Here is a 17,751-nt window from a genome sequence, read left to right on the forward strand (position 1 = left end):
CAAAATTGTTTTGGCTATTCTGCCACCTTTGCATTTCCAAATGAATTTTTAAGATCAGCTTTTCAATTTCTGGGAAAAAGCCAGCTGGGATTTTGATGGGGTTTGCATTGAATCTACAGATCAATCTGGAGAGAATTTCCACCTTAATACTATCGATTCTTCCAATCCATGAATATGGAATGTCTCTTCACTTATTTACGTCTTCTTTTCCTTTCAACAGTTTTTTATAATTTTCAGTATACAAGCCTGGCACTTCTTTTCTTAAATTGACTCCTAGGTAATTTATTCTTTTTATGCTATTGTGAATGGAATTGCTTTCTGAAGTTCATTTTCAGATTGTTCATTGCTAATTTATAGAAATATAACTGATTTTTGTATGTTGATCTTGTATCCTGTGACCTTGATGAGTTCATTTATTAGTTCTAGCAGTTCGTGTGTGTGTGCGTTCCTTAGAATTTTCTATTACAATATCATGTTGTCTGTGAATAAAGACTGTTTCATTTACTTCTTTCTTCCCAATCTGTATGCATTTTATTTCTTTTCTTTCCTGATTACACTGTCTAGAACTTCAGTATAATGTTGAAAAGAAGTAGCTAGAGCTGATATCATTGTGTTTTTCCTGATCTCAGGAGGAAAGTATTTAGTCTTTTACCATTAACTATGCCGTTAACTTTGGGTTTATCGTAAGTGCCCTTTATCAGGTTAGGGAATTTCTTTTCTATTCCTAGTTGGTTGAAAATTGTTATCCTGAATGAGTGTTGAATTTTTCAAATATTTGTTTCTGCATCTATGATCATGCAGCTTTGTCCTTGTTTCTATTAATATTTTGTATTACATTAACTGATCTTTTGGAAGTTAAACAAACCTTGCAGTCCTGGGATAAATCTCACATGGTCGTAGCATTTAATCCTTTTTACATGTTGCTGGATTCACTTTGCTAATACTTTTTTGAGAATTTTTGCAACTATATTCACAAAGGATATTGATCTGTGATTTTCTTTTCCTGTGATCTCTTTGTCTGGCTTCGGTATCAGGATAATATTGACCTCAGAGAATTAGCTGAGAAGTGTTCCTGCTATGCCTTCTGAAAGTTTGTAAAGGATGGCTGTTTGTATAAGCAATCTTTCTAGCCTTCAATGTAGAGAATTTTGCACATTTTTCGTTAGATATATTTCTAGGTATTTGGTTTTTTAAAATATTTTTAGAAATGATATGTTAAAACTTCTTTTTCTAATTGCTTACTGCAGGTTACAGAAATATTATTGATCTTTGCATATTGACCTTGTATCCAATGACCTTCTCAATTCTATTATTACTTCTAATATTTTTTGGAAGATTCTTCTGGACTTTCTATGTATAAAGTCATGTGAGCTGCAAATAATAACACCAAGAATAAGAGTACGTGAACAGGTAGAGTACAGATTGCTTCCGGGTACAGGAAAATGAGCCACAGCTGATGTAAATGGAAGTGACCAGGGTGATGGGCCCGCGTGGAGGGAGGATGCCAGTGTGTGGAGGCAGCACACACAGCTTCTTGGAGTGGCTCTAAAGCATCTTCTAACAGCTCTGCGCTCCTCTCTACATCAGGGGGACCTGCTTCCCAGGGCTGCCCTCTCTGGCTAGGCAACATGCCATCCCTGCCCACTCCTGGCTCTCTCCCTCTGCTCTCCTTCTCCTTCCAGGTCCCAGAATGTGGCCAAGACCCAGGTAAATGGTCAGAGGGGTTGGAGCGGGCATGTCAGTTGGAAACCACGCCCTCTGCAGCCCTCAAGTATCTGATGGCCGTGGCTCTCGTGTGATGCCCCAGAGGGTAAGCTCACTGTCAGCAGGGACTTCACCTCGTTCATCTATGAGTTCGACCTAAGTGCCCATGGCCGGGTCCGGCGTGGGGCAGAGGCTCAATCGCCCACCTTCTCAGGTGTGTCCGTCAGTCTGTCTGCCGAGCGGTACATCAGTGACTTATTTGGCACGGTAAGCATTATTACAGTCCTCCATTAGCGGAGATGAAGATTTCACTATTTTTAATTAAATTACTTCTTCAATATACTAATACAAGCTGAGGGGGATGGACACACGAAAGCCTTCGTTTATCTTAAAGCGGTGGCCCACCCGACATGCTAGCAGGTGGCTCAGCGCAGGGCGGAACGCGCCCGCTCTGGAGCAGCCGGTTCGAATCCTGGCCCCATCACTCACTAGCTGGGAGCCTCAGGCCGGGTACGCGCCCCCACGTTCCTTTCCTCAGCAAATGAGGATGAAATGAAAGAACTGAATGAAGATGATGATAGTGTCCACCTCACAGAGGTGCTGAGAGGCCGAAGTGAGCGAATACGAGAAAATCACTGAAGACAGGGCCCGGCACACAGTCAGTGGCACTATTCCTGTCCATCCTGAGAGAACAGGTCATATAGGCATAAAGATTAATGACAGCTGGTGTACCAACTAAAGCGTCTCCGCCACGAAAGCAGGACCCCAAACCTTGGAATCCACACTGTGCAGTGGCATTCTAGATGGACGGAGGTGCGGCGCTGCAGCCTCCGGAGCAGAGAGCAAATCCCGGACCCACAGGTCCACCTCCAGGCCCTGGGAGCCTCCCCAGAGCCCTGCCCCGCAGCGCAGACTGCCCCTCGCTCAGTGGACTTCGCAAGGTAGACACTGAGGCCGAGTAGCTCCGCTCTGGTACTCGCTCATGTATGAGTCTGAGGCAAAGTAATTCACCGCACTCCTGGTTAGTTACTAGAGATTCAGTTATTGGATGTGCTCAGTAAATAACTAACTTGGGAGATATTGCTATGTACCAAAAGCATCCGAATGCTGCTTTCTAAAATAAACATGAAAGTGGGACAGGAGCTAATGTTTCAAGCAGAGTCATGAATAAGCCTCCCTTTGCAGTACAACTAAGTAAACAGGCTATTTTGGAACTAAGAAAATGTTCCTGTCACGGGCTACAGTTGGTTATGAACCCATACACTCTAGGGTGGGACGTGGGAGGACGGGTCAGCAGGCCCGGATTAGTCCTTAATTAAACAGCTAATGATGACTAGTCACTCCATTCTTTTTTTTTTTTTTTTTTGGAATTTTGCCTTTTTTTTTTTTTTTTAATTTTATTTATTTTTTTTATTTATTTTTGACTGTGTTGGGTCTTCATTTCTGTGCGAGGGCTTTCTCTAGTTGCGGCAAGTGGGGGCCACTCCTCATTGCAGTGCGTGGGCCTCTCACTATCGCGGCCTCTCCTGTTGCGGAGCACAGGCTCCAGACGCGCAGGCTCAGTAATTGTGGCTCATGGGGCCAGCTGCTCCGCGGCATGTGGGATCTTCCCAGACCAGGGCTTGAACCCGTGTCCCCTGCATTGGCAGGCAGACCCTCAACCACTGCGCCACCAGGGAAGCCCGTCACTCCATTCTTAACAATCTTGACCCACGTTGTTCTCACCCCCTGGCATTTATACTGCAGTAAATTTTATGTCTTCTGTCCTCCCAACTAGACCCAGCTCTTGCGGTCAGGCTTTGTATACCTAAGGACTCAATATTTCCTAGCATGTAACGGGAGCACAAAAAATATTTGCTGAGTGGATAAATGGACGAATATACAGTTTTTATTGGTCCTGTTTTGAGTATTAGCCTTCCTTGAAACAATGAATTTTTCACCAGAGAAGGGTTTCAAAGTCTTACAGAGTTGGGGCTTCCCTGGTGGCGCAGTGGTTGAGAATTTGCCTGCTAATGCAGGGGACACGGGTTCGAGCCCTGGTCTGGGAGGATCCCACATACTGCGGAGCAACTAGGCCCGTGAGCCACAACTACTGAGCCCGCGTGCTACAACTACTGAAGCCCACATGCCTAGAGCCCATGCTCTGCAACAAGAGAAGCCACCCAATGAGAAGCCTGTGCACAGAAATGAAGAGTAGCCCCTGCTCGCCACAACTAGAGAAAAGCCCACACAACAAAGACCCAAGGCAGCCAAAAATTTAAACAAATAAATAAATTTTAAAAAATTAATAAATTAAATAAATAAAAGCAATGGGAGAGGGACTTCCCTGGTGGCGCAGTGGTTAAGAATCCGCCTGCCAATGCAGGGGACATGGGTTCGATCCCTCGTCTGGGAAGGTCCCACATGCCGCAGAGCAACTAAGCCCATGCACCACAACTACTGAGCCCGTGTGCTGCAACTAGAGACGAAGACCCAACACGGAAAAAAAAAAAAAAAACCGCACTAGCCAATGGTAACACGTGGGCTGAAAGTGCTTGTTTTACCCAGGACAATGGAAACACTGATTAGCTTTAGGCTTTACAAGTTTAGAACACATGTTAAAATTTTAAGGATAATCAATATAAGAATAGAAATAAAATATTTAAGTCTCAAGGCAGTGGAGGAAAAAAAAGAGTGATAAGAAAAACTCAGCCGAACCAAACATGACGGAGAAAAAAGAAAGAACCAAGTAAATCATAGAGAGTACAAAGTAAAGTGGTGGGGACGATCCAAATACATCTATCACAACAAACGGAAACAGACTGAACTGGCCCATTACAAAGGTAAAGATGTTCATTTTGGAATTTTAAAAATACAGATATATGCTATTTTACAAGAAATACACTGAAACCATGACAATAAAAGAGTGAAAACGAGAGGTTGGGAAAAGAGATACCTGACAAATACTAATCAAAAGAAAAGTGTTATGGGTATTTTAATAGCAGATAAGATAGACTATAAAAGCCAGAGGGATAAAAGGGTAGTGATATAATTACAAAGGGGACAGTTGGCCAGGAAGATATGACAAAGCTTCACTTCCAGATATGTGCACCAAGAGGCATACCAGATTTATAATTCCTTATATTAGCACTTGGGAGTTCACCCTGCTGTTGTCTCTTGCGCCCTGTTCCACTGGGAATTCTGGGTGGGTGACATGACAAAGGTCATGACTCAGAAGTCCCTGGATCCCTGGCTAGAACACGTGAATACCACCACATCTCTGGCCGCCCTCAGCCTCCTAATACACTCACTCTATGTGCCCATCAGGCTTCACAGCCATCATCCCCTGGCAGCCACTCTGGCCAGGAACTCTTTGTTATTTATTTCTGCACTCTTAGCACCTCCCACAATGGCCAGCATCAGCAGGCATCCATAAAATTATAATTATAATTTTGAAGACTATGAAGCCAATGTGAAGAATGGTATAATATGCATATTCCCATTTAAAAAGCGTGATATAAAACTGTAGGTGCATTTTGATTACAAATATGTAAAAATTACATATGTATGTGGATACAAAGTGGAAGAGAATGTGGAAAAATGAAAACAGTCATTGCCTATGTAAGGTGAATGGTGACTTTTTGTTTTTGATTTCTATTACTGCTACCACATTATTACTTGTGTCATTTTGAAAATGAAACAAAAAGAAATGGCTATACAACTCTTAGCTATCCAAGAAAGTAATTCCTAAAAGATTTCACTATGTACAGGCAGGAAAATAGAGCTGTTTTCTGAGCCATGGAAATATTTATGCCCTTCGCTCTAGAAGCCATGGTGGTAACACACAGGCGACTCTCTCTGGACACACAGGGTGCTGAGAAGGGAAGGAAGTGCTATGGGAAATGGGTCCAGCTGGTCTAGCTCAGTCCTATTTTTTCCTTCTCGTTCTCTAATGCCCCTCCTTTCTAGGTAACCCCAAGGTGTCCTCCAACTATTCAGAGTTTCACAGGACAATCTTTCTATCAGCCTCATTCCCATGTCCCCTGAGAAAAGGTTCTCTGAGTTACCTGGACAGAAAACCAGGTAAATTAAAGACAGTATTCCTCACCCAAAGTTTGGTCTATATATACCATTTCCAAATAAAAGTAAACAGGAGTCCTTGGAGAAATGGCTGATTCCAGGTCTGAGGCAAGAGATGTACCAGAAGAGCCTAGAGCATTTCGTTATACCAAGAAATGTTATCAAAGACTACTAGGGTCACACCAGCGGGACGCCGGAGCCAACACAAAAAGCCTCCCAGTGGCCAAGACAGAACAAATTGAGTATCAAGGAGAATAATAACTGTAATGAATTGAAAGGCATCAAATACGTTAACATTCATGAGCTCATAATAACATTTAAGAAAAGTCACTCATTGCTCACTTCTGGAGGATGCTAGGAAACCAATTCATTATTTTGAAAAATAGTAAGTGAAGGGAAAGAACCAAGGAGATCCTACCTTTTCTACACTAACTGTGTCTCACTGTTACCAAATGGTTGGAAAGGGGACATTTGCATTACAGAAGTACTCCAACTAATAAAGGAGCAACAGTAGACACAGAGCATCACCACCTTACAATCCCTAGTGAACTGATGGATATAGGGGTGATCAACAAGGGCTGCTAACATCACAAGAAGAAAGACAAGCAGTCCATACATGCTTGCTACCACCTATGAAGTGTTCTTGTCCCCCAAATTGAACCTGGATCTGTGCATGTATCAATTCAGGGGCAGGGGCTGGCGGGGAGGGAGACAGGAGAGCACGTTACATGTCACCGTGGGTTGCAATCAGTCAGATTCAGATTGTAAGAAACTCTACATAACAAACAATCCAGACTTTTTCTACAAATGCATCTTAAGGGGGGAAAATTAACAAATGGAGAGAGACCCTGCAGATTAAAGAAGAATTGTGGCAAATCAATCAACTGCAATGTACAGATTTGATTTGGATCTCGACTCAAATAAGTTATAAAAGAAAATGTGAGACAATCAGTTAAATTTGAACTCTGACTGGATATTTATTAATATTATTGATAATTCTATTAGGTGTGAAACAGTATTTTCACCATGTTTCTAAAAAGAGTTCATATCGAGAGACATAGATCTTTTCAATGAAATATGATGTCTGGTATTTGCTTCAAAAATATCTGAGGTTGGGCTTCCCTGGTGGCGCAGTGGTTGAGAGTCCGCCTGCCGATGCAGGGGACACGGGTTCGTGCCCCGGTCCAGGGGGATCCCACATGCCGCGGAGCGGCTGGGCCCGTGAGCCATGGCCGCTGAGCCTGTGCGTCTGGAGCCTGTGCTCTGCAGCGGGAGAGGCCACAACAGTGAGGGGCCCGCGTACCGTAGGAAAAAAAAAAAAAAATCTGAGGTTGAGGAAAAATGGGCAGGGATAGCAATGAAATAATTGACCATGAGTGAGTGGGAAGTTGCAGACGGGTAGTGGGAGCATTCGTGGATTCGTTACATTATTCTCTTTATTTCTGCATGTGTTTGAAATTTTCAATAGTAAAAAAGTCTAAAACATTCATAAAAAATAAATAAAGCTGTTCCCGATCCTCACAGTTGACATTTGGGAAAAAAATTGTCAAGGAAACAACGGTACTCTTACCTTTTCATTAACCGGATGAAAATTCTTCTTGGTAATCGGTATACAAAGGCGTCGAGGACAACCTTTAGGTAATTCAAAGATACGTATCCACGTTTGGACGGGTCCCCTGCACTCAGGGCCTTTTCAACCTTTTCATAGGACTTTGAAAGCTGTGGTGAATTAAAATTACAGCATTCACAGAAATCAGCGGCACAGAGCTGCTCAACCACTTTATTTTCACCAAAACCTCTTCACATTTTCCTTTCCAAAACTGATCAAAAAGGTTACTATGGCATGTACTGAACTTCAAATGTTTAATTGATGAGCTCACTACAAAACAGTATCCCCAGTCACAGCTACTCAACTGACAAGGCAGACAAGTTTCTCAGGGAAAAACAGCACATACAATAGCTCTAACTCAAATTTCAGAGCTAAAAATACTTGGTGGATCTGCCAGTTTGATACATCTTTCTTAATATACTTTCAACCCATCCCTACTGTGAGCCCATGCTAGGCTGCTCCTGATTAAGTCAGGTCAATCAAACAAAAAGCTGGTGACATTTTATTAAAAAGAGAAGTAGCTTTGACTGTAAGGGAAATCGTTAGGATTTCATAAACATCGTACACATTGGACATTTCTTTAATTATCCTTTTTTTTGGCGGGGGGGAATTACAAAGAACCAGGGTGAATCAGCTTTGCTTATGGGACTTCTAAAATGCAGTAAAGTAGGTTAACCACTGATTTTTGTATGACTCATAAAAATGCTATGAAGATTGGTTTTATTTCCAAAGGTTTTCCTGCTGTTTATTACTGAGTAATAACAATATTCTTCGATATTTCCAACCCTCTCCACGTTGTCCGAATTCACTTTTTTCCTGCTAACTGGGATACGAAGATAAACAAAAGAAACACCAACTTGGTGCAAAAGGGGACGTTTAAAAAGCTGCTGGAGCATGGAAATATATGGACAAGCGTCTCTCCCCACTAAAGGAATAAGGAGCACATTCACTAAGACTTCCTGAAGGTGCACAGGAATATCGGAAATCTAAGGGGAAATCTTGAAAAGAATCTAGAGACTTACAGGGCCTAAGCTTCTTATAAAGTTGCATAAGATTAACCCAAAATGTGGCTAAACGTGCCCATCTCTCTCTGGGGGAGGTGGGCTGCCTGGGGGAAGCCTCTAGCGGAGGGAAGCCAAAGCCAGACATGGAGTCTGGTCTCAGTATATTTATTGGATTAATGAAATCTGCTTTTAATATCTTAATGGCATTTAGTCTCCAATCAGGTTTTTTTCAGGAGAGTGTTTTGACATAATCCAGAGCTCTTAGAAGAAAAGCAGGAATGAAACAAAAGTAATGTCTTTGTTTTTCTGGTTTTTTTTTTTTTAAGACTTTATTGAATTTGTTACAATATTGCTTCTGTTTCATGTTTTGGTTTTTTGGCCACGGAGGCATGTGGGATCTTAGCTCCCTGACCAGGGATCGAGGGATCTGATCGAACCTGCACCCTCTGCATTGGAAGGTGAAGTCTTTACCACTGGGCCGCCAGGGAAGTCCCCAGAAGTAATGTCTTTGCGACACGTAAAATTTTTTAGGAATTTTCATCATTACTGTTTATAATGAAACAAACAAAAACATGCAAGCAATTCAGCAAAGTATAAAAAAGGACATAAAGATACCGGAAGTCTCACTACCCACAGGTTTTTATACGGTGTTCCAAAAACTCCAACATGATCACATAAACATATATTATAATTTTACAAAAATGGGACCATACTACACTTTCAGTTTTGACAAATGCTTTTTTCATTTAACGACATGTCATGAAACTTTCCCCACAAGAACTAGTGTGTATCTGCATCACACTTTGGAGATGATACAGGGCAGCCATCATGTTAGGGATGGACGAGTGAAAGGTACACCATTTCCCATGTTTAAACACTTGCGTCTTATAAATGTTCCCCTGGCCCCCAATCTAAACGAGGCTCCCTTGTTATTCTCTCCTATAATACCCCGTCCTTTTCTGTCATACCACTCTAGGAGAATGGTAGTTACGAACGTGTATTTGTTTAACATCTCTCTCCCTGATGTAAGGTCATGCAATCTCCATGAGAGCCAAGATGGTGCCCTGTTTTGTTCGCTAATAATTATCTAAAATGAAGCACAATTCGGCATGCAGTAGGCACTCAATAAATATTTGTTAAAAATGGATACATTTTTACCAAAAATGTTCTAAAGAAAGGTTGTAAAATGTAAGGAGCTATCTGACACATCAGTAAAAAGAGAAACGAAATTTAAATTATAGCTGAAATGCCATTTAATCCGCATCAGACTGGTAAAAATGGACAACTCTAATGATATCAAGAGCTGGTGGGTACATTGGACAACAGGAATTCTCATATGCTCCCAATGGGAGTGTGAATTGGTATTCTGAAAAATAACTGGATACTGCCAATGAAAGCTGAGGAGCATGCTCCCTACAACCTAGCAAGGAATGCTGGGTGTAATTCAGAGACACCTTAGCAGGCATGCACCAGAAGATATGGAGCCAACCACTTACGTTGGCATCGTTTGGGTGAGCACAAAACAGGGAGCAATCCAATGCCCATCCCTGGGCAGCGCATTATCTGTGCATATATATAGCTAATGGAGAACTATACAGCAGTGAAAATGAAAATACAGCTACCTCCATAATATGAGTGGATCTCAACCTAAGCACAAGCAGGATGAAAATAAATGGTTTTACAGCTATGCAAACACACTACAGAAAAAGAAAGAAACAAACGAACATCAAGCAAAAGACAAAGAACCCAATCTGTAGGAGAACAGGATACAAAAAAAAAAAAATATATATATATATATATATTTTTATATATATATATCACCAGCAAAGCTTTCATACTATAAAAAGGAACTAAATAAGAATATAAATTCATTAAAAGAAAAGCTTGAAGACAAGATGATAAAACAATGAAAGAAAGAAAAAAAACAAACAATGAAAGAGAGTAGAAGGATATTTCAAAGCTAAGAAAATAGAAAACAAAAACAACATCATTACAGGAACTAATAACAAATTAGAAACAGCAAGAATAAAAGACAAGGCTGAAATTAAAATTAATAGTAAAGGAATGGCTTGGGAATTCCCTGGCAGTCCCGTGGTTAGGACTCAGCACTCTCACTGCCAGGGCCCTGGGTTCCATCTCTGGTCGGGGAATTAAGATCCTGTAAGCCGTAAGGTGTGGTCAAAAAAAAAAAAGAAAAAAAAACAATGGCTTGAAAGATTCCCAATAAGGCGGAGGAAAAGGACAAAAGTATTATGGCATTTTGGGCTTCCGTGGTGGCGCAGTGGCTGAGAGTCCGCCTGCTGATGCAGGGGACACGCGTTCGTGCCCCGGTACGGGAAGATCCCACATGCCGCGGAGCGGCTAGGCCCGTGAGCCATGGCTGCTGAGCCTGCACGTCCGGAGCCTGTGCTCCGCAACGGGAGAGGCCACAACAGTGAGAGGCCCGCGTACCGCAAAAAAAAAAAAAAAAAAAAAAGTATGGCATTTTGAGAGAAGATGATTACCATCAAGGACAGACAAAGATGATCCAATATAAGGATAACTGAGGATACCACTGAAGGAAGGAAAGATGGAAGGAAGACAGAAGGGAGGGAGAGAAGGATGCAGGGAGAAGTTTTTAGTGACGTAACACAGGGAAAATTTTCCTGAAGTGAACGAAATCTGTACGTCAAAAGAATATACTGTGTTCCAGGAAACTTTGGCAAAATGCTCCATGCCAAGACAGTCTTCGTTTTGCTTTTTAATTTCAAGGATTAAGAAAAAATAGTTTAGGCATCCTGGTAGAATAAAAAATTATCTTCAAGGGGGAAAAAATCAGTCGACCTCAGGATTCTTCTCAAGAACACGCAATGCCAGAAGGCAATGTAGAAAAACAACATTTTGAGGAAAAGAAAGAATGATGGAAGAATTATACCCAGCTACGTTGTTGTTCTAATAAAAAAAAGGGAGAGATAGTATGAAAAAACAAAAGGAATAAAGCACCCATGAGCCTTTCTTGAGGGAATTACTTGACAATGAAATCCAGCCAACCAAAGAATAAATCAAAATAAAGAACTCTGAAAGGGATAAGCTATGGTAGCACTGGAGTAGAGTGATGTGCATTAAATCCACGTAGATATAAAACGCAGGCAAAACAACTGGGGGAATTACAGTAAGAGAACAAAATGCAAATATTATAAACTCTGACTGAGAACAAAATATAAACAGCAAAAATTGTGAGGTGGGAGGGGATGGGAAGAAACACAGGAAGTGCCAATCACAAGGAGTTTCATAGCCAGCCTGCGCTGACTGTAACTGAGACATCCTTCAAAACACCATCATTTCTCCAACTCTTCACGGCTTTCTTAATCTTTTTTTGTCTCAAAACTCTTTATGGGACCTGGTATCTCTTGTGGTAAAGAAATATTTATCCAAAGTTCAGAAATATCTTTGGCTTCCCTTGAGGACATTATATCATGTGGAGCACCCGGGGTTCAGACTGGGCCCCAGGACTCTCTGGCGGGGTAACCTGGGGCAGGTCATTAAGTCTCCTCGTGCTTCAGGTTCCTCATCTTGAACCCGGGATGATAATGGTGCTTAACTCCTGGAGTTGCCGTGAGGACTGAACACCTGAGGGGCGCTTACAACACTGCCTGGCACAAAGGCAGCCCCATAAAAGGGTTAATTATGAGGGTGATGATGATGATTTATTTTTTTACTTCTGGTAAATTAAAAGAAATTTAAATTAAATATGATTTATTTGTAAAAAGGAGCATGATTCTCTTCCTATAAAATTATTTCTATCTATGTATCCACCCACCCACCTGCCGATGCAGCAATCCTTCTATACATAGAATAAAGACAGGCCTAGAATTATGTTCACCAAATGTTGCCTTTGATTATTTCTGGGTGGTGGATTTTGAATAATTTATTACTTTCTTCTTTATACTTTTCAGAATTGCTTACATTTTTTGGAATGGTCATGTTTTCATAAAAACAATAATTCATTAACAACAAGAGAAAACAAGTTTTACCGATTTACCAACAGAATATTCATGTGCTCGCCCTCTAACGCCCTTGTCAATATTGGCTTCTGTGTTAATTTTTTCCGCATTGATGATTTTCTACTGAAAGTTTTATATTAATAATTTATAAAAGTTCTACATATGTTAGGAACAGTTATTATTTATCTGTCATTTACGTGGCACATGCTTTGCCAAGTTTATCATTTGCTTGTACAAAGTTTTGCTGTACAAATACTTTTTCATTTTAATATAGTCAAATTTATCAGTCTTTTTCTTTATGGCTTTGGGGCTTTACTTCATGCTTAAAAGTCTAAATTTCAAGATTAAAAATTTTCACCTAGATTATTTATTTTTAAATTTAAATAGTGGGGGCATACCGAATTTATTTTGGTGTGGAGAGTGGAAGGTTCCAAGCTTTCTTCCCCACATGGCTGGCTAGCGAATTATCCCAGTAATAATTACTGAATCTTCTCCTCCCTCGTCCCCACCATACTTTATTGGAATGCCTCACATCATATGCTAAATTCACATATCAAGATTGGCCCACTACCCAACTACTGTTTTAAATCAATTTGAATGTTCACTGCTGCACCACTGTCATAATGTTTTAATTATTATACCTTTAAAAATATTTTATATGTGATAGGATAAGCCCTCTATTGTAACTTTTCAAAAGAAAAAAAAAAAAATATATATATATATATATCCACCCAGATGTAGGGTGAGAAGGTGTTAATACTAAATCTTCCAGTCCAAGAGCTAGAAAAGCCCTCTTCATTTTTCAGATTTTCCTTTATTTTACTCAATAAAGTTGTATCATGTCGTTATATAAGTCTTAAATTTTTCTTATTACATTTAGTGTGTGAGTAGCACCAAGGAAGTACTTAATGTCTCATCATCGTTACCATCATCCATGCATTGTTGTTACGAGAAGCTGGAGGAGGTCCCAGGGCTTGAGGAAGCAGAGGTGGTTCAAAGCAGTTTAGAAATAACGTCTAGACCTAATGGTCTTGCACAGCCATCTACTCTCTCTGTTCACACTTTAGATAACCCTGGCACTAGGAGAACGTTCTTACCTCTTGGCAAAAGGTCCTCTCAATTTCATCTAAGGAGCAGTTTTTCCAGATATCTTCAGATGAAACAGGACTGGGGAGGTAATCTCTTTTGGAACTTTTGACGCATTGGTCCTCCCATGGGACCTCTATTAAGACAAAAGAACCCCAGTTTATGAAGACTGTCAAACGTACATTTGAATATTAAGTGTTTCCTTTTCATCATCACCTGTCTGGTAAAAATTAAGACTCAAATAAACCAAAAACATGAACTATATAATAAGTGCTGTTGAAATAACTGGACGGACATATTAGAAAAAAATAAAATTAATCTACTTGCTACCTTATCTAGGCTAAATCTGGATAGAGTAAATATATACTAAACAGACTAATAAAACCATAAAAGTAGTGGAAGAAAATTAAGATGAATATACATAATACATGTAATACATAATCACTGTGTGAAAAGTTCCTTCCAAAGAACACATTAGAGCTAGAAATCATTTAAATAATGGATAAGTCTGACAATATAAATATTTAATTTTTGTTTGTTAAAAAAATACACAAATAACAATGAAAGAAAAACGAGTGGGAAAAACTATTGTTAATATATGTGAGAAATGCAGGTTAATTTGCTCAATATATGAGTAGCTCTTAAGAATCAAAAGGATAACATAGACCCCCAATCACACAACAGACTAAGGTTTAAACAGGTAATTCACATTAAAAAAGGTTTTTTAAAAAGCCAAGAAATGTATGAAAAACTGCTCAAACTCACTGGTAATTTAAAAGGTCTAATTAACACAAGTTAATTTTTCCCTACTTGTCAAATAGGCAGGGATTAAGGCAAATGACAAAGAAAGAAATCAGTGCTGGCTTGTATACAGAAAACGTGGTACTTGAATATTCTCAAATCCCCTTCTAGAACTTTACACTAATGGAATAATAGGACAGATCCATATGTGTAAGGATCTGTTCTGTCCTGTTTATAAGAAGGGAAAAAATGGAACAATTTAAATGCCCATTAACAGAAGACTGGTTTTATAAATTATGGTTCATAGACATTAAAAACAAAGGGCCTGTCTAAATCATGAATGCAAGAAGTTTTCCTTGATATTGTTTCATGATTGAAAGAACAACTAGCATGATTTAATTTTCATTTTAACACTTATTTTGTGTATTTGCTTATCTATCCATCCATCCATCCATCTATCTATCTATGCACCAGAAACAAAACCTGGGAGGATAATAACCAAAAGAATACAGTGGTAGGATTATAGGGAAGTGTGATTTTGTGTTTTTGTGTTTTCTGGCCTTTTTGCAACGACCACTTATTACTTTTATAATAAAAGAGAATAAAACAAATCTAAGATATAGTCATTTTCTTCCTCAAAGTCAACTGCAAAGAATCACAAATGATTTCCCAGATTTATTTCCTAAAATGTCTGCAAATAAGCTCCACTCAAATTAAGCACACTTGTAACTACTCAGCTGCAGTTTAGTCGTCTGGAATTCTATTTCCTACCTCAAAAAAAAGAAGAAAAAGAAAAGAAAAGAGAAGAAAAAAAGTGAGTCTCCCCCGGTGGACCCCCTCTGGCTACATGACAGAATACAAAACCAGCCCTTCAGAACGCAGTCTGGAGTTCCGTGGCTTCAGAGGGCCTAGCATTTGAAACATGGGCTCTCAGAGCATAGAAGCTGCAAGAGCCTCACTGAGAGACAAGGGAGCCACGCAGGTATCACTTGGTGAGGCAGGTCTCAGCCCCAGCTTTCTGATGCCTTGGTCCTGCACTTACTCTGCGCTGGGCACTGCTACTCTAATGGGGGCTTAGAGGACACACACAGCACGTCTAGGGAAACCCCTTGGTGCTCCGTAAACAGCACGCCAGGGTGGAGGGCGGAGGCGGGGCCGAGGCGTGAGGCCCGCCCTGGGGGAGCTCACCCCCAGTGCGGGACCTCCTCCGCCATACGGCTCTAGCTGCTACTGCAGGCTGGCCAACAAACTCGATGAAGCCACGTCCAGCGACTCCGCTCACATCACAGTTAGACCAGCTTTCGCTCTTCTGTGCAGCTGAATAATTCCTGCCGCCTTCCGATTTCCCCAAAATTTCCTCTGAAGGATTCTAGCTGATTTGAAATGGAGTAGAGAGGAAATCCAAAACTTAAGGGGGCAAGTATGTATTTCATAGGTGCAGCAAAAGGGATTCAGCCCTTAATGTCATTTCTCCATGTGCCCAAAGAGATGGTGCTTTTGACAAGCAAGGTCTTGATGGCGTCTTCAGAACAAAAGCAGCAAAAACAGAAATATGCAAAATTCACAGAAAACAAATATTGTCCCATGTATAGAAAAGTCACAGATAATGGGCTGCTGCAAATGAATGGAGACTCCCTTCTTACAGTACTTAATAAAATACGCAAAAGAAAAAATAATAAAAATTAGTAAAAATAGTAAAAATAAATTTATTTATTAGCAAAGCAAATAAATAAATAAATTTACTAGCATAAACTGAAGCAAGAAGAAACTTAATATGGGCAGCCTGAAAGTTTTGCTTCCAGTTATGGTGGATTTGCTCATATTGAAGCAAACCTCCCAGCAGATAACAATTATAAACTCCAGCCAAAATATAAACAAAAAACTCTCTGAAGGCATTGGAGAGCAAATGACATAAACTGGAGTCAACCCTTGGAAAGATGGAGTTTCCTGTTATTTGGCCTTTTGCCTGAGGGCAGGCTTCACCTGGAACCTTACGCTAAGTGGCTAGAGTTTAGATATAAACCCAGGATCTTACTGGTTTTAGGAATCAAAAAAAGAGAATTCAGGACTACCACAGCAGCTAGAAAGTAAGGAGGGAAAGCACAAAAAGAAAGGCATAGCAGAGGATCTCCAAAGCCCGTGAATAAACTCTGCCAAAATCACTGGCTAACCCTGGGGACTACAGATGTGTAGAGCAGAAAACAAGAAGCCCAGCTAAGGCTAGAACAGCAGAAAAAGGATCTCGGGTGTTGACCCCTCAGGGAAGACAAAGATTAGTCTTCTACTAAAGTAAACTGGCTACTGAAACAAAAACTTAAATTCTTCAGAGGAACGTAACAGACTCCATAGTCTCTACAATGCAAAATTTACTATATCCAGGATAAATTCCAAAATTACTAGACATAGGCAAAAAAAAAAAAAAATCCCACAGGAAACTATGATCCATATTTTTTTAAAAAGGTAATCAATAAAGACCAAATCCTAAAATGACCTAGATGTTGAAATTAGCAGGTAAAAATTTTAAAGCATTTTAAAATTTAGATTTTTTAAATAACAGTGTTTGAGAATATGAAGGAAAATATACTACTAATGAAATGAACAGATAGGTATTCTCAGAATAACAGAAGCTGAGCAACATATCCTGTATTTTCTTTGTTTGTTTGTTTTTTGGCCACACCACATGGCTTGCCTGTGTTTATAGTGTAAGTAAAAGTATGATGTATGACAGCAATATAACAAACGACAGGAGAGAAGAATTCAGAAAATGCTGTTTGAAGTCTATAATTCATGTGAATTAGTATAATATTATCTGAAGATAGATTCTGATTAGCTAAAGATGTATAATGGAATAAAAATGCTCAATCAATCCAAATTCCTTAAAATTACACAAACTCTACAGGAAAAAAGTTGCGGGAAGGGGCTGGTGGATAGAGAAGGAAGGAAAGGAGCATAACACAAAAAGGCACAGATCCCACCTTGGAAGAAAATGTAATTCAAGGCACAAAATTACTTTACAGAACATTTTAATAAGAACACGAATTCATTAAAACAAGAGCTCAACAACAGATGATAAAACAATAAAATGAGAGCAGAAAACAATATAGTAGGCCAAAGGAAACAACATTACAGAAGTAATTAATAAAGTGGACATAGCAAAGAGTAGCATAGACTAAAGTGAAAATCAAATTACAGGTATAGCTAAAAGGCCTAAGATGATCCTTGTGAGTACAAAGGAAAAGGACAAAGAGAATAAAGCACTTCAAGATAATTTAGTCAACAGAGAAAACAAAAACAACTCAACATAAGGGTAGTTTGTATCACTGAAGTTAATCTGAAAAGTGGAACAGAAACTTTATTCAAAGATGTACAGGGCTTCCCTGGTGGCGCAGTGGTTGAGAGTCTGCCTGCCGATGCAGGGGACACGGGTTCGTGCCCCGGTCCGGGAGGATCCCACGTGCCACAGAGCGGCTGGGCCCGTGAGCCATGGTCACTGAGCCTGCGCGTCCGGAACCTGTGCTCCGAGAGGCCACAACAGTGAGAGGCCCGCGTACCGCAAAAAAAAAAA

General features: G+C 40.2%; 1 protein-coding gene across 1 annotated transcript in view; it reads right to left on the reverse strand.

Moving 5' to 3' along the window:
* The window catches only part of EFCAB6 (EF-hand calcium binding domain 6), a 227,434-nt gene that overhangs the window by 130,309 nt on the left and 79,374 nt on the right, over window positions 1–17,751 (reverse strand). The window contains exon 8 of the mRNA XM_067698329.1: window positions 13,457–13,581. Within this exon, the coding sequence (XP_067554430.1) occupies window positions 13,457–13,581 (125 nt within the window). The remainder of the gene's footprint in view (window positions 1–13,456; window positions 13,582–17,751) is intronic.

The sequence above is a fragment of the Pseudorca crassidens genome, chromosome 11, assembly GCF_039906515.1.
Source record: "Pseudorca crassidens isolate mPseCra1 chromosome 11, mPseCra1.hap1, whole genome shotgun sequence".
Taxonomy (NCBI): domain Eukaryota; kingdom Metazoa; phylum Chordata; class Mammalia; order Artiodactyla; family Delphinidae; genus Pseudorca; species Pseudorca crassidens.